Consider the following 22,002-nt stretch of genomic DNA (forward strand, 5'->3'; position numbering starts at 1 on the left):
TAAATAAGGGCAACAAAAAGGGAAATAAAAAAAACTTGGAAAAAAATAAATAAAATTTCAGTCCTTTAAATTTTAAATCTTCCTTCTCACATTCAAGTCAATGTCTTCTTGTACTTCAGTTCAAAATAAGTTATTGATATAATAGTGGTTGTAGTGATAGAAAATAGGTCTACCAGATAACTTCTGCATTTCTCTTCCTTCCTGCACTTCCCTTCCAGGGCTAGATTGGAGAAGGGACTGGAGAGGTCATGCTCACCATAGATAGCCACAAAAGGAAGTTTCAGGCCCCACTGGATGTTTGTGGTTCTCTCTGTGAGACAAACAACCAAAATACTGACTTTCTGTGACAGTGTTATTTCTCTACAATGTCCTTCTTCCCAGCACATTGCTCATCTTCATGTTAGAAATCTGACTTAGATATCTCTCTCTCTCTCTCTCTCTCTCTCTCTCTCTCTGTCTCTCTCTCTCATCACTGAGCCTCTGTCCTAGCTTTTTATTACTGGAATTCCTTTCTGGGTGGGGCATTAGCAGAAGTTTCCCCTTTCTCCACAGAGAACAGAATACAGTCCTCTAACTCAGTAACTTCCAGAGAAAAGATGAATATCAGTCCCAAGAAAGACATGGCAGAAAGAGGTACCATTGGATGTTGCCACTTTGCATTCTCTTGAGTCTTCCTGCCTAATTCAGAAAAGATTATGATCTCACCCTCTCCCCCAGTGTGGAAAGTGGAAAGAGCAAGTTTTCATCGGAAATTGTAATCCCATTCCAAGGTTACCTCCTCCCTTTCTGTCTTCCCATTTATTTAATGAGAAAAGAAGAGTAGACGAAAGAAGTAGTCGAGGCTACCTCTCTCAGTAAGACTGCAGGTGGCCTTGAATCTGCAGAAGCTTAGAATCTTTTGTTCTAAACAACAATGGCTAACTCTAACACTCAGCTATTTCTCTCATGTTATATCAACTTCTATGATATACACATAATCTTATATCTTAATTTCCCACACAGTGAAATTGTATTTTAAAATTTTAAATAATTAGATTTCCAGTTTAATGGAATTCCACAAATATTTCTCTATATCTCCCTATGTGAGTAACAATACCTTCCTCAAAAGTAACTGAAAATCCATCTCAATCATATACCATCATATTCACTACCACTTAACATTGTTCAAACAGAAATTATTATTTAAGGGGGGGCTGGCAGTGGCACACCTGGTTAAATGCATAAATTACAGTGCACAAGGACACAAGTTCAAGTCCCTAGTCCCTACCTGCAGGGAAAAACTTCATGAGTGGTGAAGCAGGGCTACAGGTGTCTCTCTGTCTTCCTCCCTCTCTCCCCATCCCCCTCAATTTCTCTCTGTCACTATCCAATAATAAATAAAAACATTTTTAAATTAAAAATTATTATAAATTATTATAAAATTATAATTAGAAATTGTTATTCAGATTAGAAGTTCAGCGGCTCCTGGTTGATTTATTGAATCTGGAAGACAAAACTATTAAACTACAAAAGAAATGGTAGCAAGTTTCAGTGATTAACAGCTCATTCTCTATAGCAAAATTAAATCACAAATTCTTAGTTCATGGTAAACATATTATATGTAATTAAAAGCAGACTTTTTCAGGAGAAAGTGAAGTGCAATATTAATGTAAAGTCAAAAGCATTTTACATGAAAGAGTATGAAGCATAGAAAAACATATCCAAATATGATTTAAAGTCTCCCAAAACTGTTTTCATCATCATTTATTTTTCATTTGTCAGCTAAATTCAGCTTCCAAAGGTTGTCATAAAATGCCCACTATTCTATCTATATTATCTAGGGCTTAAATATTATTTAAAATATTAAATAGGATAAAAAAATTTAAATCTCTAGAGCCAAGATATTTGAGTTCATTTCCTGGCTCTGCCACTTCCTAGTTATGTGACCTTGGGCAAGTCACTTAACCTCTCCACCTTTAAGTGAAGATAATGATTTGAAAAAATATGGGTCAAGTGGTGGTGCACTCAGTGGAGTGCATGTTACAAAGCGTAAAGGCCTAAGCTCAAGGCCCCAGTCCCCACCTGCGAGAAGGGGGAGCTTCATGAGTTGTGATGCAGTGTTGCAGGTGTCTCTATCTCTCCCTCTCTATCTCCCTCCCCTCTATTTCCCTGTCTCTAACCTAAATAAATTAAAATAAGCATTAAAATGCATTCAATTAACAAGTTTTAAAAATGATTTTAAAAATACTCATGTGATATGGTTATTGAATTAAACGAGTAGTAAATGAGTAGCACATGAATACATTTAAAGTGCTTAGAACAATGCCAATCAGGGCCAACCAGGTAGAATTCACATCTTGCCATGTATAAAGATCTGGCTTCAAGCTACCAATTCCCACCTGCAGTAAGGAAATTTCATGAGCAGTGGAACAATGCTACAAGTTTCTCCCCTTCATTGCCTCTCCCTCCCTCCTTTCTATCTATCTGTATCTCTTACCCTCTATAAAAAATGAAAGACAAGGGAGTCAGGCGGTAGTGCAGAAGGTTAAGCACACATGGTGCAAAGTGCAAGGACCAGCGTAAGGATCCCAGTTCAAGCCCCTAGCTCCCCACCTGCAGGGGAGTCACTTAAGCAGGTCTGCAGGTGTCTATCTCTCTCTCTTTCTCCCTGTCTTCCCCTCCTCTCTCAGTTTCTCTCTGTCCTAGCCAACAACAACGACATCAATAACTACAACAATAAAACAGTAAGGGTAACAAAAGAGAATAAGTAAATAAATATTTTAAAAATTTTTAAAGAAGAAAAAGATTGAAAAAAAATGAACGACAAAATGGTGATCAGAAGCAGTGGAGTTTTGCAGGCACCAAGCCCCAACTACAATTCTGGTGTCAAGAAAAATAAAAAGAACAACAGCAGAGCATAAAGCAAATTATACAGTAAGTATGTGTTATTACTCAGAAAATCCTCAAGAAAAAAAATCCTTTGATGGGTCATTGTATATTTTATCTATTAAATAAATAAAGGAAGTAATTTCATTACTAATAACACTTCTAAATATATATCAAACTATAGTATGGAATCAATATATTGAAAAAGAGTTTCACCCAATGCTAAGGCTGTCTCAACATCTTGTGGGTCAGCCTCGAGGGGGAAGCACAGAATTCAGTTTCCATCCCACTCTATCAACCAAGAAATAAATCATGATGAATGTCTAAGAGACTGCTAGTTTACAGGCACTGGTGAGTTATGTTTTATAAAAGTGATGCTTTCAAGGAACCATAAAGGTCAGAGTGAATGTCTCTGTCTCCTCTCTCTTGCTTCCACACCCAACTATCAGGGCTAGCCTGAAAGGCAGAAGAGTCGAGTTGTTTGCACTGAATATTGACACAACTGTCCTTTTTCTGAACCAGACCACACCCCAGATTAGGCCACAGGAGATTTGGAAAGTAACCTCATTTTTCCACACTATCTCACTCATCTGCAGACCTGAGTGATGTGCTCCTGAGTACTCACTGCCATCCTCAGCTATCAGATCTAGAATGTGGTACATCAGCTTTAAGCACACAGGCTATTTGTAAAGCCTGCTTTAGTGTGAAATGACTTCGGCCTTATGAAAAATTACCTTGAATGCGGTCAGATTCACCAGTCTAGTGTTACTTTGCAACTGCTGTTCCACCTAATAGTCAAGTGTTCTTTTGTTCTTTCTTACAAATGTGTATGGTCAAGGGAAAATGCAGTGTCCTTGCATACTGTAGCTACAGACTGGCTAATACAAAGTAAGAAGTCTCTGAAGGGGTCTGGAGATACCTCACTAAGGAGGGCACACACTGTTCAGAGAGTGAGGCCCTGTGATCAAGATCTAACACCACATATGGTACCAGGAGCGCTCCATGGATGGTGGCATTGTGATTTGCTGTCTCTCTCCCTCCTTTATTTCTTTTCTCTCTCACTCTCTCAAAGAATGAAATACAGCACATTTGGACGAGGGAGGCCACTCAGTGATCTCATACCCACAAAGGGCCCTAGGATTATTCTTTATCACTGCAAAACCAAAAAAAGAGAAAATATGTTTTTGAAAACTTAGCATATAGAAATGACTTAGTTTTTATGTTTTGTTGTTGTTGTTGTTATGTTGGAGACACTGTATTATTTTCAAATTAATTTGTCTTCTTCCTGAAGTGATTTTAAAAATGTTATAAAAATGATTGTTTTATATTCACTATGTACAATTTCACTTTTATCACTAGATTAATTATTAGCAAGGTGAATTAAAATAGTACTATTGAAAATAAACTAGATTGTGTCCCTCTTAAACACTTCCTCACAAGATATTACAAATAAAACTATAAATCTAATCTGATTTTAAATACAAAGGACTATTTCAATACTTTGTCACACTATAATCTGGTTGCCATCAGATGTTAGCTGAAATATACAGTACATTTTGTACTGCACAGTGAAAGACACAGTTCAGGCCTTAGAATAAGACAGAACATTGTTGCTATAAAAGTTGGCCACTTGGGACTAGTTCTAAGTTAGCACTTGAGCACAGTATGACTATAATTACTCCTGTCTATTCCATCTTGTAGTAGGAACTGAGATACAGATATAAATAAGACTTAATAAAACAACTAAACAACTTACATCACTAAAACACTTATAAAAATGTAGGATTTTGTACAACATATTTCACTATAAGGATTACTGATTTATTAGCTTACATGTAGGTTGCAAATGCAATCAAATTATTCACTCTCCCCATCTAATAACAAAGGATTCATTTACTGCTGCTGAAATCAGTAAGTAACTTTGTTCTGGCCTCTTCTGTTGAGTCATTTTAAGCTAGATAATATTTTTATTATACAATCGTACACATCTTAATTTGGACATTGCTCCTAGAACCATGGTTAATGTTAAGTTATTAAAGCTGGGAAGAAGTAAACAGGAGAGCAGAAATGATTGCTATCATCTTTCAGCCCCTCCTGGGTTGAGCATGCATTCCCTAGAAGCATTATGGGCTGTTCTGTTCAGGAGCACTAAAAGTAAAGTAGGTTGTCTCCTGATGTTTTTCATAATACCCTGCTGTGCCTCGGGTGTTATTTGGCAATATAGGTTCAATTGACAGTTTACTACAAAAAATTTCATTATCTTCTTTCTCCCCTGCAAAAAGGGGATAGTTGGGAAAACTACAATGCAGTCTTTTTTATTATTTTTATTTATAAAAAGGAAACACTAACAAAAATCATAGGATAAGAGGGGTACAGCAGTCTTTTTTCAGTTTTTATTTATAAAATGAAAATTTTGACAAGACCATAGGATAAGATTCCACACAATTCCCACCACCAGAACTCCATATCTCATCACTTCCCCTGATAGCTTTCCTATTCTTTATCCCTCTGGAATCATGGACCCAGAATCATTATGGGGTTCAGGATGTGGGAGGTCTGGCTTCTGTAATTGTTTCTCCTCTGAACATGGGTGTTGACTATGCAGTCTTAATTGCACTGTATAATGAACCCCTCATTGACTAATTTTAATTTTTGAAACTTAGAACATTTTCCAAGGAGGAAAACAAATCATGTGAATGCAGGTAGTAGTAGCAAACACTAATAAAATATGGCAGGGTTCTTTATCTACATTATATTGAATATTTATAATTCTCTTACAAATTAAATAAGAACTATCAGAAAGAAGCAATCACTTTGAAGGTGAAATGTGACCATGTCTCCATGGCACTTTCAGAGAAGTCCAACACTTTGAAGTTTCAGGGAAAAGTAAACAAAATCCTCCTCGCAAGAAGTCCAATGTTATTCATACAGCTCTGCCATACCTCAGGAAGAGCACCAGATGCCCCAGCAACTGACCCCACCAGGGGTCACCATCCTCACAGCACCCCAACAATGAAGGCTGGACAACTCGACCGTACATTCAGCTTGTTCTCCCAGTTGCTCATTTGGAACTTTTGATGTTCATTTCTATAAGCAAATGAGTTCATTGATGCTGATTAATTTCCAGGCCATTCTACAGAAGTCTGTTTGAATTACATGTGCCTGAATTGTTTGTTACGTTTGATTCACATTTAATTTCCCTTCATAATTATCTCAAATGGTTCCAGAATTCCAACTTAAGATCCCCTACTTCATATCTTCCATGCAATAGCATGGGAATAGATCCTTTGTCCCAAGTGCATGTTCTCTGTGTGCCTCACTCCAGAAGACAGCCCTTCATAAATTCAAATGTCTGCAGCGTCCCGGAAGACGTAGTCCTGTTATAAAGCAACAGATAAAAGTTCCACATATTGGCAAATAGGATATTTATCAAATGGCTCTGCCTTTTAAAATACAGTGCAGGCCTAATTCTAGAGAATTTTCACTTAAGTAAAATGAAAAGCAAGTGATAAATATGGAATCTTTCAATCTATGTTACATATAATGGAAGAAAACCGAAGGTTATTTTAAAAGCATGCATCTCAGTTCCCACCATCTACTATAGGGAATAAGTTACACAGTTTTCTTTCTCCAAAACATTACTAAGATACAGAGCCATAAATAATAATCTCAAATGTTAAGCATTTTGAACATCAAAAATTCTACAAGTGCCAAGAGATAAATGGTCTAATCTCCCCCTTCTCTCCCTCTCTCATCCTTTCTCTCTGTGTTTTATTTATTTTGATCCACTGTGTCCCATCTTGTCCCTCCCCCTCTCACTCTGAACTTGGCTAATTTAAGAGCTAGAAATATATTCAATAGCAGAATTGTATGTAATTGTTAGTCATTGTAAGCCTTGCATATAACTAACTTGTTATGTTTGAACTTGTCAGTTTAAGCACCAGCTCATCAAGAAATAGTTAAGAGGCGGGGGTAAATAGCATAATGGTTATGCAGAGACTCTTATGCCTGAGGCTCTGAAGTCGAAGGTTCAGTCCCCCACACCACAATAAGCCAGAGCTGTGCAGTGCTCTAGTGTTTCTGTGTCTTTCTCTCTCTTCATCTCTTTCTAAAAATAAAATAAATTAAAAAAAAAAAAAAGAAACAGTTAAGATGCAGCTTACTGTAACACTGTGGTATAGAACACCACCAAAAACATGCACATGTATCAATGTTGAGCTTGTCAAAAATAATTAAAGACAAAAACAGAGAAAAATGGGCAGATTAAAGAGATCCTGCCTTAGTTACCACATTAAAATTGGTAAAATTTAGAACTGGATACATGAAGAAACACAAACACAGATGAAAGATTTTTCTAAAGACTTGTGAGAACTGCAGTAGTTTCTTTGGGAGCTTGATTGGAGGGTGGAGATATGGAAGTTTGGTGGTGAGTGTGTTATAGAACTATACATTGTAATCTTATAATCTTGAAACAAACTATTAATAACAAATAAAAATATTTAAGAGTATTTTTTCTGAAGATGTACACAGATAAACGTTGTCATGGTTTTCATCAGTTGAGAAGAAAACTGTTTTCTCAGCTAATCACATGTTTTGGTGAAATAGGGAGAGCAGATTTACCAAAAACATTCTTTTTGTTAATATACTAGAGAGTCTGCTTTCTGTCATGACAGAGGAATGTACTATTCTGAGTTGTCTAATGGTGGATTGGTCTAATTTCTGATTAGACCAATAGACTATCAGACCGTAATGGCCTAATAGTGAAGTTAAAAGAGAATTAGCCTCCAAATAATTAGAAAAGAAACAATATCCTTAGATTAAGCTACAAAGAATTAATAGTTGATGATTTTCAAACCTTCAGGGATTCAAAGTTATGATCATTCATATCAATTATTATTGTACTAAGGTCAGTTAATTAACAGAAAATTTAGTAAGACATTTCCTTGTGTATACACTAAAAAGCCCAATATCTTTAGAAAAAACTATGAAGAATATATTTTCTGTGTGGGAACCCCAGGGCTCTCAGGCTAGCCTAGACCTCTTACAGATCCCTCTCACCATTGTCACTGGTCATCTCCATCATAACAACATAATGGACCCCTGTATGGACCCCCATAGGACCTTTCCCTCAATATGGATCAACAATGGTAGAGAATGTTCCATTCTCCAAAGGGAGGTTGGACAACATACTCTACCTACTACCCGAGGAAGATGGGTCCTGAAATTAGTGCAGCCTGGAATGTTCCTAGCTGTGACCACAGAATGTGAGCCCCAGATCAAATCAATGGGGGTTAAAGTAAACAGTATTTAGATACTTTCCCCATATTTGGGAGGTACTCTCTTCCCTGATCCAGTTTTTCTAGCCCTTTTTCCAGCCATGACATCATCTCCCCAGACAATAACCTAAGTCCACCTGTATATTAGATGTTAGGCAAAAGCAAACAACAGTAAAGTTATAGGCCCTCTTGAATATACCTAAAACAAACCTACTAGTTTTTTCCAAAACAGAAACCTCAAATCTTCATCTGCAATATTCTTGCTTTTATGTTCAATATTCTTGCTTTTAGTCAACAATTTTTTCTGTTTTATATCTTAACTCATTTTCAGCCACCAGGTTCCAGATGATACTATGATGCCATCCTGACTTCCTTGGGCAGAAGACCCCACCATGTGTCCTGGAGCCCCACTTCCCCAGAGCCCTGCCCCACTAGGGAAAGAGACAGGCTGAGAGTATGGATTGGTCTGCTAATGCCCATGTTCAGTTGGGAAGCAATTACAGAAGCCAGACCTCCCACATTCTGCACCCCACAATGATACTGAGTCCATAACTCCCAGAGGGATAAAGAATAGGGGAAGCTATCAAGGGAGAAGATTGGATCTGAAGCTCTGGAGGTGGGAATTATGTGGAAATGTACCCTACTTATCCTAAATAAAATATTTTTTTTTCCCTCCAGGGTTATCGCTGGGCTCGGTGCCTGCACCATGAACCCACCGCTCCTAGAGGCCATTTTTTCCCCTTTTTGTTGCCCTTGTTGTTGTAGCCATTATTATTGCCATTGTTGATGTCGTTGTTGCTGGACAGGACAGAAAGAAATGGAGAGAGGAGGGGAAGATAGAGTGGGGGAGAGAAAGACAGACACCTGCAGACCTGCTTCACTGCCTGTGAAGCGACTCCCCTGCAGGTGGGGAGCCAGGGGCTTGAACCGGGATCCTCACGCCGGTCCCTGCGCTTTGCGCCACCGCCCAACCCCCTAAAATAAATTTTAAAATAATACATTTTCTATTGAGATAGGACATGTGCACATGTTTGTTATATGATCTTTTCTTTCTTTAGAAAATTTCATTTTTATTACACTAAATCAAACAAATCATGGGACAGCAGATTCAAGATATCAACAGAAACATCTCTGACCATCTTTGAGAGGGTATGGAACAGAACTCACCACACCTGCCTCCTTTCCCCACTGGGAGGAAACGAAAGCTCTAGGAACAAAGCCATGAGCCAATGTCCATGACATGACCTACCAAGATATCCTTTAGATTAGCTGCTCTGAGGGCTCTGAGCTCCAACTCCATCAAGTCCCAGAGAAAGAAGAGGAAAAAAGCAAAGACCATCAGAAGTAGCAATAGGTGGAGGTGTGACTCAGAAAAGGAGAGAAGGCAGAACAATAGAATAAATAGGCTAATATACATAAATAGAGACATACAGTTACAGAAATAATAGTCAAGGCCTATCTGTGACTTTGGCAGAGCTACTGCAGTTTCCAATGGAGGGAATGGGAACACAGAACTCTGGTTGTGGAAACAGTGTGGAATTACACACATTATCTCAAAATTTTATAAATCATTAATAAAAAATTAACTGGTCCATCACAATGACTCTGGACAGCTCTATAGACATCAATATGTTTGAAGTAAATCTAAGGATATGTGGGTTGTAAAACACTAAGCAAATTTTACCACACAAAATGTTAAGTACCAGCAACTTACTACAAATACTATGAATATACATGATCATATATGCATGAGATACTTTTGGAAGGATACATAAGAAAATGTAATAGCTCTAGGGCTGGGCAGTGTAAAGGGCAATATCAAGTAGCTGGAAATCTTCCTTTCATTCTCCTTTGCAGCATCTGACTTTTCAATTATATGTATATATTAAATGTTTTATTTTTCAATAGAACTTAGATAATAAGAATCTACTTCAATTTCCAGTGTTTTTTATTTTAAAGGTCTTTTTTTTTTTACCAAAGAGGAAAAATATTGAGCTGATAGTCTCTTATCTCCTCCCCTGTCACAAAAATTTAAAAATAAAAAGGCACCACTACTCAGCGAGAACCTTCTGAAAATATAAAGCTGTATGAGGAGTAACTTAAAATTCAAATGTATGTGGTAGCACACAGTTTGCAAAGAAATAGAATTGTAACACATTTTGTAAGTCAATGTTACCTTAATACAAACAAATATTATAACTTCAATTAAAAGAGTTTATATATTTCTTAAACCCTGTTGCTTTTCTTAAACCCTGTTGCTTTTATTACTTTTTTTTTACAACTCTATAGTCCATTGTTTTTTATGATGCATATTTTAAAATATCCTGGTTGTTCTTGTTTTCACACACCAGGACCACATGTGATACCACTGTCTTAGAATCTAACAGGTATGGTTTTTCCTAATTATGATGCCATAATGTGCTGGCATTAAATGTTGTGGATCAATTGTTAGACTCTCAAGTATGAGGTCCTGGATTCAGTCCCCAACATAAAGTATGCCAAAGCTTCTCTCCTCCATCTTTCTTCCCTCTCCTCTCTCTCCTCTCTTTCTCAGTAAACAATACAAAAATATTTTAATGTGCTTTCCGACCAATAGGTTGAAATGTATTAAAAATCGATCATTTCTTTTTTATCCAAATTCACACTCACAGAAGTAGACTCCTTTTCACATGATGTAAAAGTCACAAAATACCAGAAACTACTACAAGTCATTTGCAACTACCACCCACTCTTCTAATATAGAAAACTCTGTTGATTTTAAACGTTCATGTGTCAGTGTTGGGGACAGCCTAGCTCATACCTGGAGCTAGCCAAATGTACTGTGGGCACAGTCTACCACTGGGAGTTCCAAATTAAAGCTTGAGAAAAAGAAGCATATGATGTACTTACAAGCTTAGACCTCAACGAGAGCTTCTAATCTCCTAGCATGCCAAGTTCAACAGTAAATAGCACTGAGTCCATTTCTCACAATCATCTTTGGCCTTTTAAAATAAATATAAATAAGCAGGGGGTAAGAAATGGTGCAGCAGCAGTGCAGAGGGTTTGCATGTGAGATGTCTCAGGTCCTGTCCCCAGCACCACTAACAATCAGAAGTGAGTAGTACTCTGGTCAGAAAAGAAAAAAAGAAAAGAAAATGTGACTGTGTGCCTGGTTCCATGCTGATAACACTTCCTCAATCAGTTTTAATTTCAACTGCACATGATTATTCACTTGCATATATGCTGAGGCCCTTTTCCAAAATCTGTGGGAGGGTTGTGATTCCCAGGAGACTTTCCCTCATCACACACTTAAATAAAGCATGAAATCTCAAACAGGAAACAAGCCCCAAGTAGCAGTGAAACAAAAAAAAGGTGGAGGGTGGCGATGTCAAAACCTGCAGAGATGCGTCCTGTCTGGTAGTTGCGGCTGGGACCAGGACCTTGTCCCTGGATGTGCTGTGATCACCGTGATGCAGGAAGATGCTTGGCGCACAGAGCTGACTCCACTGCTCACTCCTGAGGATGGCGGGGCTCCAGAGTTCTGTCTACCAGGAAAGGCCACCGCTTCTTGGGCTTTGTAGGACTTGGTTTTGGTTCTGAGTGTTGCACCCTTTCTTCCTTCCTTCCTTCTTTCCTTCCTTCCTTCCTTCCTTTCTTCTCTCCTTTCTTTTTGCGGGAGTGAGGGGAATAGGCGCGAAGGGGGTGGGGGCAGAGGAGTCCTACCAGAGGGTAAGTGCCTACGTTCGTTCATTCCCTTTACTACTCCGGAGAAGCTGACCTTTCTGGGGCCACCCAGGTCTGCTTTGCACTGGGTTCTCCCATCCAGGGCAGCGGGGCTCTCAGAGGGGATGAACACAGACTCGGAGAGCAACTTTCCCCCGCCATCAGGGGAGGAAGAACAGTCTGTCTCTCCGGCTTTCCAGAAGCTCAGGCCGGCCGGCTGACAAGAGGTTTGGTCGTGAAGCGGGTGGGAGGATGCGATGCCCAGAGCACAAAGCCTCCCGACACCGCACCTCCAGCCCGGCTCCCACCCTCCCGCACCCACGGCCCCGCCGGGCCCCCCACCCTCCTGGCACCCAATCTCTCCAGGACCCCACCCTCCCGCACGCAGTCTCTCCAGGCCCCCCACCCTCCCGCACCCAGTCTCTCCAGGCCCCCACCCTCCTGGCACCCAGTCTCTCCAAGTCCCCCATCCTCCTGGCACGGAGTCTCGCCGGGCTCCCACCCTCTCGGCACCCATGGCCCCACCGGGCCCCCCACCTTAACGATAAGCGGCGCGTCCTGACCCACCTTAATGATGCTGCTGCGCCGGGGAGTGGCCCGCGCCGCCTCCAGGAAGCCCGCCTCGCCGTCCGCGGCCCCTGCAGCGCCCGGCAGCGCGACCCCGCTGCGACGGTCCCTCGACCGGGCCCCGGGGACAGCCGCCACGCCGTCCCCCAGGAGGCTGTCGGGGCCCGGGCGGGAGTCGTACTCCGCCCCCGCGGCGTCTGGAGCCCATCTGCCCGCCGTGCCCTCCGCCATGGCCCGCGCGCTCGGACCCGGGACCCGCGCGCTCCTGCGCCCGGGCAGCCCCACCAGACTTTTGTTTCACTGCCCGGCGGGGGCGGCGGCGGCGGCAACTTTCTGGAGCAAGGACATGGCTCGGGCAGAGGTCCGCGGGGCTCCGGTCCTGCAGCCCTGCTGTCTGAGGGCTGAGGTGCGAGCAGGAGGGGAGACGAGAAGTGGGAAGGAGCGGCCGGCCTCCGCGCCGAGCTGCAGCCCCTCTCGGCTGCAGACAAAAGGCACCGGGCGCGGGGCTCGGCGGCCTCCTGGGCTGGGCGCGCGGCCGGGAGGTGCGGGAGTCGCGCGGCCCCGCAGCCCCGAGTGCAACCCCGAGCGGCGGGGGCGGCCTGCACTCTGTTCTGTTTTGACACCCGGCACTTGTTTTGACGGCCCGCGGGGATTGGCAGGCGCCCGGGCCTCTCTGGAGCCCCGTCTCGCTGGGGGGGCGGGGGCGCGGCGTGGCCAATCCCCGGCACCCAGGGGTGTGCCCCGCGGGGAGGAGGGTGCTGGGCCGCCCCGCCCGCTCCCGGGCGCAGGCAGGTGAGCCCCTGCGCGCCCCTGCGCCTCCGCGGGCGATCCCTGTTCGTTTCAGCAAGTTTCCAAGCCGGAAAGGAGCCCTAAGTGCTGCAGAATGTGAACGTGGGGAGGGGGGTGGAGGCCGCCTTGGTTTCCAGAGCAGAGCAGTTTGGAGGAAAGTGGGTGCTGAGTATGGATGTTGAAGCCTTTGGTCTGAATGGAGCACCCTGGGCACGCTCATGGGTACTTGTTAACGGGAATACCCACCTTCAGATGCCAACCCATGCAGAGATAACACTGGGGTGTGTTGAGACTAGGGTTGGATAGTTCCCTCGGGGTTCTGTGAAAGAATCCTCAGTTCGCTATGCAATGTGAATGAATATGACAAAGAAAGGGAGTCAGATCAAAGAGCTGAATGAAGGTAACAGGAAATTGAATAGACTAAATCCTTCTGGAGAATGACTCCTAACAAAGCACAGGTTTCAGGGAAGTTGCCTAAGAACAAGATGGAGTGGGAGGTTCAGTCCCTATTCTAAAACATCCTTATTTGATAGTGGCTAACCCTCCTGTCTCAAGATAATCCTATATATAGTCAAATTTTGCTTACTGACACTCAGCTGTCAATCAAGTACAGCAGTCTTAGAATCACTGACACTGATCACAGACAGCTACGATAGATGCAAAGGACTGACTGGGATTTCCTAGTAGGGCTGAAAACTTGACTTTTCTCTCCAGGGGTTATCACTGGGGCTCGGTGCCTGCTCTATGAATCCACTGCTCCTGGAGACCATTTTTTCCCTGTTGGTGCCCTTGTTTATCATTGTTGTTGTTATTATTGCTGTCGTTGTTGTTGGATAGGATAGAGAGAAATGGAAAGAAAAGGGGAAGACAGTGATGGGGAGGGAGAGACAGCTGCAGACCTGCTTCACCACCTGTGAAGCGACTCCCCTGGAGGTGGGGAGCCTGGGCTTACGCCAGTCAGTGCCAGTGCCCACTGCGCTACCGCCCAGCCCCTGACTTGACATTTTCATGTAAAAGCTTTTTGATATTAAAAAGACATTAAACCTCAGATGTAACACTAAAATGTATTTTAATTGTTAATAATTTGAAACTTTATTTGTTCCTTTGTCATAAGCATGAAAAATTCTTCGGTCTTTTAAATCACAAATTTGTTAGAATCTCAGAATTTAAGGATCATCTAGGGCAACCCTTTTATTGTACAGGTGAGATGAAAGCCCAAGGATATGTGTGTGTGTGTGTGTGTGTGTGTGTGGTGTGTGTGTGTGTGTGTGTGTGTGTGTGTGGTGTGTGTGTGTGTGTGTGTGTGTGTGTGTGTGTGTGTGTGTGTGTGTGTGACGGCACTCAAATTACAATCTGCTGCCTATCTCCTCCAGTAATTTCGTCACTGTTTTACCTGACTCCTTCAGGACTACAACTTGCCAGAAATAGATGAGGTCCTTCAGACGTGTTAGACTTTACATTTATCAACTTTCAGAGAAAACTGAGAAGACTGAGTTTACCTATTCTTTAAATATAAGAACAGTCCAGTAATGAAAGTATGATAGGTTAGCAGTCTCTGCTTTTAGAGACAATACCGCCCTCTAGTGATATTCTGAGAACTACATCCATAATAACAAGTGCTATTTTCTTTTCTGTCTTCCATCTTTCCTAATGTAAAAGGCAAGAGGGGAAATGCAATTAAAGGTTTCTTTTGAACAGATCTGCCTTACATAGTATATCCAGTGGCTAATGGAAGTAAAAGGGCACCACATCTTTCAGCCTGACTCACTCAAGAATTCTCACCAGTCTTGTATAGTAATTTTTTTATTTGCTATTTTCTTTTTTTCTTTTTTTTTAGAGAATTACTTTATATATTTTTTAATTTCTTTACTGGGAAATTAATGTTTTACAATTGACATTAAATACAATAGTTTGTACATGCATAACATTTCCCAGTTTCCCATATAACAATACAACCCCCACTAGGTCCTCTGAATCCTTGGACCTGTATTCTCCTCACCCACCCACCCCAGAGTCTTTTAGTTTGGTGTAATACACCAATTCCAGTTCAGGTTATACTTGCGTTTTCTCTTCTGATCTTGTTTTTCAACTTCTGCCTGAGAGTGAGATCATCCCATATTCATCCTTCTGTTTCTGACTTATTTCACTCAACATGAATTTTTCAAGGTCCATCCAAGATCGGCTGAAAACGGTGAAGTCACCATTTTTTACAGCTGAGTAGTATTCCATTGTATATATACCACAACTTGCTCAGCCACTCATCTGTTGTTGGACATCTAGGTTGCTTCCAGGTTTTAGCTATTACAAATTGTGCTGCTAAGAACATAGGTGTACACAGATCTTTATGGATGGATATGTTGGGTTTCTTAGGATATATCCCCAGGAGAGGAATTGCAGGATCATAGGGTAGGTCCATTTCTAGCCTTGTGAGAGTTCTCCAGACTGTTCTCCACAGAGGTTGGACCAATTTACATTCCCATCAGCAGTGCAGGAGGGTTCCTTCGACCTCACACCCTCTCCAGCATTTGCTGCTGTTACCTTTTCTGATGTATGACATTCTCACAGGAGTGAAATGGTATTTCATTGTTGTCTTTATTTGCATTTCTCTGAAAGTCAGAGACTTGGAGCATTTTTTCATGTGTTTCACAGCCTTTTGGATCTCTTCTGTGGTGAATATTCTGTCCATGTCCTCCCCCCATTTTTGGATGGGGTTATTTGTTTTCTTGTTGTTGAGTTTGACAAGCTCTCTGTATATGTTGGTTATTAAACTCTTGTCTGATGTATGGCATGTAAAGATCTTCTCCCATTTTGTGAGGGGTCTCTTGGTTTGGGTAGTCGTTTCTTTTGCTGTGAAGAAGCTTTTTAATTTGATGTAGTCCCGTAGGTTTATACTTTCCTTAGTCTTCTTTGTAATTGGATTCGTTTCATTGAAGATGTCTTTAAAATTTATATGGAAAAGAGTTCTGCCAATATTTTCTTCTAAGTACCCGATAGTTTGTGGTCTAACATCTAAGTCCTTGATCCACTTGGAATTAACTTTTGTATTTGGTGACATAGAGTGATTCAGTTTCATTCTTCTGCATGTTTTAACCCACTGTTTCCAACACCATTTGTTGAAGAGACTCTGCTTTCCCCATTTAATAGTCTGGGCACCTTTGTCAAAGATTAGATGTCCATAGGTATGGGGGCTTACTTCTGGGCTCTCAATTCTATTCCAATGGTCAGTGTGTCTATTCATGTTCCAGTACCAAGCAGTTTTGGTGACAATCGCCCTATAATACAATTTGAGATCTGGGAGTGTGATGCCTCCATTTCTGTTCTTTTTTCTCAAGATTGTTTTGGCAATTCTAGGTATTTTCTGGTTCCAGATAAACATTTGTAGTATTTGTTCTATTCTCTTAAAAATGTGGTTCAGATCTTGATGGGGATAGCATTAAATTTTTATATGGCTCTGGGTAGTATATTCATTTTGATGATGTTAATTCTTCCAACCCATGAGCATGGATTATCTTTCCACTTCTTGGTGTCTTTTTCAATTCCCATAATTTTCAGTATACAAGTCTTTCATTTCTTTGGTTAGGTTTAATCCTAGATATTATATTGTTTGTTGCTATAGTAAAAGGAATTAATTTGGGAGTCGGGTTAAGCACAGGTGGCAAAAAGTACAAGGACCTGTGTAAAGATCCTCCAGTGCCCCAGCTGCAGGGGTGGTAGTTTCCAGGCAGTGAATCAGGTTTGCAAGTGTCTATCTTTCTCTCCTCCTCTGTCTTCCCCTTCTCTCTCCATATCTCTCTGTCCTAACGACGACATCAATAACAACAATAATAACTACAATAAAAAAGGGGCAACAAAAGGGAAAATAAATAAATATTAAAAAACAAAGGACTTGATTTCTGGATTTCAACTTCTTCTATGTTAGCGTTTCCATGCAGGAATGCCACTGACTTTTGAATGTTAATTTTGTAGCTGGACAGCCTGATGATTTCCAAAAGTTTCTTTCTGGATTCCTTAGGTTTTTCTATGTATACTATCATGTCATCTGCAAATAGGGAGAGTTTGACTTCTTCTCTTCCAATCTGTATCCCTTTAATTCCTTGCTCTTGCCTGATTGCTATGGCAAGAACTTCCAACACTATGTTGAATAGTAATGGTGATAGTGGGCAGCCCTGTCTAGTACCTGATCTGAGTGGAAATGCTTCCAGTTTTTCACCATTGTGAGTATGATGTTGGCTGTAGGTTTGCTATATATAGACTCAAGATAGTGGTATCTTGAGAATTTTCCATCTATTCCCATTTTTGTAGTGTTTTGATCATAAAGGGATGTTGTATTTTGTCAAAGGCTTTCTCTGCATCTATTGATATGACTATGTGGTTTTTGGTCTTGCTTTTACTGATGTGGTGGATCACGTTGATTGATTTACGTATATTAAACCAACCTTGCAAGCCTGGGATAAACCCCTCTTGGTCATGATGAACAATCTTTTTAATATACTGCTGTATCCAGATGGCTAGAATTTTGTTCATTATTTTAGCATCTATGTTCATCAGAGATATTGGTCTGTATTGGTTGTGTCCCTGTCTGCTTTTGGTATCAGAGTGATGTTAGCTTCATAGAAGCTGGCAGGGAGTATTCCAGTGTCTTCAATCTTCTGGAAGACTTTTAAAAGTAGAGGTATTAACTCTTCCTTGAAGGTTTTGTAGAATTCATTTGTAAAACCATCTGGTCCAGGACTTTTATTCTTGGGAAGGTTTTATTAACTGTTTCAATTTCATTAGCTGTGATGGGCCTGTTCATGTTATCCACTTCCTCTTTACTTAATTTTGGAAGTTGGTAGGTATCTAGTAAATTGTCCATTTCTTCCAGGTTCTCTAACTTGGTGGCATATCGTTGTTCATAGAAGTCTTGCATGATATATTGAATTTCTGCAGTGTCTGTTGTGATACCTCCTCTTTCATTTATGATCCAATTTATTTAGGTCTTCTCCCTTTTTTGTTTTCTGAGTCTGGCTAAAGGTTTGTCAATTTTGTTCACTCTTTCAAAGAATCAATATTTGCTTTCGTTGATTTTTTGTATGCTTTTCTTATTCTCAATGTTATTTTTTTCTGCCCTAACTTTAGTGATTTCTGTCCTTCTGGTGCTTTAGGGTTCCTTTGTTCTTCTTCTTCTAGGTCTTTAAGATGTGCAATCTAGTTGTTTATTTGTGCTTTTTCTTATTTCCTAATGTGTACTTGTATGGCTATGAACTTCCCTTTCAGTACTGCCTTAGCTGTGTCCCAAATATTTTGATAGCTTGTGTCTTTATTTTCATTGAACTCTCGAAATATTTTGATTTCTTCCTTTTTTTCCTCTTTGACCCAGTAGTTGTTAAGTAGTGTGCTGTTGAGCTTCCACATTTTGAGACTATTACTAATCTTTTGTTGATTGTTAAGTGTTAGTTTAATTCCATTGTGGTCTGAGAAGATGCTTGGGATTATTTCAATGCTCTTTTTACGGATTTAATAATGATCAATAATACCATAGAATAAGAAGGGTACAATTCCACACAATTCTGCCACCGCCAGTTCTGTATCCCATCCCCTTCATTGGCAGCTTCCCTACTCTTTATCCCTCTGGGAGTATGGACCCAAGATCATTATTTGTCATCTCCCACCCCCCGCCTTTTTTTAAGGTCCCATCTTCTCTTCCTTCCCCAGTCACACCTACACCTATTACTACATCCAAATGTCCCTCCCTTTTTCCTCCTCTCCAATTCCTGATGGAGTTAAGAGTTCTGAGCCTAGGAGTCGGGTGGTAGCACAGCAGGTTAAGCACACAAGGTGCAAAGCACAAGGACCGGCATAAGGATCCCAGTTCAAGCACCCAGTTCCCCAACTGTAGGGGAGTCACTTCACAGACAGTAAAGCAGGTCTGCAGGTGTCTTTCTCTACCCCTCACTGTCTTCCCCTCCTATCTCATTTCTCTCTGTCCTATCCAACAACGAATTGCGTCAACAAGGGCAATAATAATAACCACAACGAAGCTACAACAAGGGCAACAAAAAGGGGGGGGAAATGGCCTCCAGGAGCAGTGGATTCATGGTGCAGGCACCGAGCCCAGCAATAACCCTGGAGGAGGAAAAAAAAAAAAAAGTGTTCAGAACCCTCTTGTAATCTTCCCCCTGTCATTTCTCCCCCACTGGGAGTATGGATAAAAATTATTTTGGGGATTCGACTTCCGGAGGCGGAGCTACAAGCAGCAGATCGCTTTCTCTCCTCTCCTCTCCTCTCCTCTCCTCTCCTCTCCTCTCCTTTCCTCTCCCTGATCAACTAAGAATACCAAAGGAGACCACCCGGACCGAAACAAGACAGGACTACAATGACCACAGGAACCCAGTAAATCACCCGTGAGTACAAGCACGCATGGCTGGTGACAGAGAGGAGAGAGGGGCCTAAGGAGAGATTAAGTGACTGCTAAAAGTTCAGCAGTTTATCAGTGGAGACACCACCTCCAGTCTGCTCCACAACAAGGGGACAGCTGAAGGGAGGAAAGGACTCCCCAGAGACTCACCAAGTGCAACTCTGAGTCTCCATTGCTACCACCCTCAGAATCTGGAGCAGCAACAGGGAGGGACACCAGGGGACAGAGATCTAACCGGGAAACTCAGGAGAAGACCTATACCTCCTTGGCATAGTTGAGGAGCTGTGAAAGCCTCTTTGCATAACCACTGGATTATCTCTGCCACACCCTGCTTTATCTCTTGGTCAGGAGTCAGTGATTAAGCTAAGAAGCCTATTGATAGTTTAAAAGCCCTCAGGCTCCCATAGTCTACAGGGAAGAAAAAAAAAGAGGCTTTTACACCACTGAGCTCCAACTCAGGGATTGAAAAAACTGTTAACTTCCACCACGGTAAACCCTTTAATTAAATTACTTAGACACAAGTCAATCCAGGCAATAGTAATCAATAATTTGAAAAGTACTGATAAAGGGAACTCATAACATAATATATAAAATGGTTAAAACAACAAGAAAAAATATTGGAGACTCGAACCAGGACAAGAAAGAGTCCAGCTAAAAGTCCTCCAGAGGGTAAAGCACAAAACAACGAGTTCAACATCCAAACATTAGCTAAGGAAATAATAACAGGAGTGAGTAAAGAATTTGAAAAAATTGTAATCAGAAATGCAGGAACAACAAATGAGAATATGGAAGAAAATTCTAATTATCTCATGGTTATTAGAGAGCTGAAAGCTGAAATAGCTGAGCTAAGAAGGCAACTAGCTGAACAAGCTAAAACAGTATCAGAGCAGGGCAACAAAATAGATGAACTCCAGAAAGCAGTAGAGGGCAGAGAGAATAGAATCTATGAGGCTGAAGACAGAATTAGCAAGATTGAGGATGAATTAGAGACAACTAAAAAAGAAGTAAGAGATCTCAAAAAGAGATTAAGAGATGCTGAAAACAACAACAGAGACCTATGGGATGACTTCAAAAGAAACAATATACGCATTATTGGCTTACCAGAGGAAGAAAGAGAAGGGGAGAAAGAAAGCATTCTCCAGGCCATAATAGCTGAAAATTTCTCTAGTCTAGACAACACCAAAGACATAAAGATTCAAGAAGCCCAGAGGGTCCCAAACAGAATTAACACAGACCTAAAGACACCAAGACATGTCATACTTAGAATGGAAAGGAATAAGGTTAAAGAGAGGATCCTCAAGGCTGCAAGAAAAAAACAAAGAGTCACCTACAAAGGAAAACCCATAAGATTAGCAGCAGACTTCTCCATACAAACACTACAGGCCAGAAGAGAATGGCAAGATATCTATCGAGTGCTCAATGAGAAAGGCTTTCAGCCAAGAATACTGCTAGACTGTCATTCAGACTAGATGGAAGCATCAAAACCTTCTCAGACAAGCAACAGTTGAAGGAAGTTGAAAGAATTCTGAAAGGTCTCCTATAAACAACCAGACCACCACAAATAGGACATATATCAAAACACTCTAAAACTCTACAAGAATGGCGTTAAAATATCTTCAGTCTTTGATATCAATAAATGTCAATGGCCTGAATTCACCTATTAAAAGACACAGAGTAGGAAGATGGATCAGAAAACACGGTTGTTGTCTACAACAATATGTTGTCTACAGGAAACTCACCTAACTCAACAAGACAAACACAGACTTAAAGTGAAAGGATGGAAAACTATCATACAAGCCAATGGCCCACAAAAAACGGCAGGAACAGCTATTCTCATATCTGACATGATAGACTTGAAAATAGATAAGATTAAAAAAGATAGGAATGGACACTACTTAATGCTCAGAGGATCAGTCAATCAAGAGGACTTAACAATTATTAATATCTATGCACCCAGTGAGAAGCCATCTAAATACATCAAACTTCTACTGAAAGAGCTACAGCAATATATTCACAGTAATACAATCATAGTAGGGGACTTCAAGACCCCACTATCTCAACTTGACAGATCATACAGGAAGAAAATCAGTAAAGACATAAGGGAGCTAAATGAAGAGATAGATAAACTAGAACTATTGGACATTTTCAGAGTCATTCATCCCAAGAAACTGGAATACACATTTTACTCAAATCCACATGGATCATTCTCAAGGATAGACCATATGTTAGGCCACAAAGACAGCATCAGCCAATTCAAGAGCATTGAAATCATCCCAAGCATCTTCTCAGACCACAGTGGAATTAAACAAACACTTTTAACAATCAACAAAAGATTAGTAACAGTCCCAAAATGTGGAAGCTCAACAGTACACTTCTTAACAACTTCTGGGTCAAAGAGGAAATAAA

The 22,002-nt window shown here is 41.0% G+C and overlaps 1 protein-coding gene across 3 annotated transcripts in view; it reads right to left on the minus strand.

Annotated features, from left to right (window-relative positions):
* PLCL1 (phospholipase C like 1 (inactive)) overlaps nucleotides 1-12,652 on the minus strand; it is a 520,815-nt gene extending 508,163 nt beyond the window's left edge. For all 3 annotated transcript variants that reach the window (XM_060194204.1, XM_060194203.1, XM_007534411.3), the window contains exon 1: nucleotides 12,411-12,652. In XM_060194204.1, coding sequence (XP_060050187.1) covers nucleotides 12,411-12,641 — 231 coding nt within the window. In that variant the 5' untranslated portion in view covers nucleotides 12,642-12,652. The remainder of the gene's footprint in view (nucleotides 1-12,410) is intronic.
* Between the last annotated feature and the right edge of the window lie 9,350 nt (nucleotides 12,653-22,002).

The sequence above is a fragment of the Erinaceus europaeus genome, chromosome 7 (assembly GCF_950295315.1).
Source record: "Erinaceus europaeus chromosome 7, mEriEur2.1, whole genome shotgun sequence".
NCBI lineage: Eukaryota > Metazoa > Chordata > Mammalia > Eulipotyphla > Erinaceidae > Erinaceus > Erinaceus europaeus.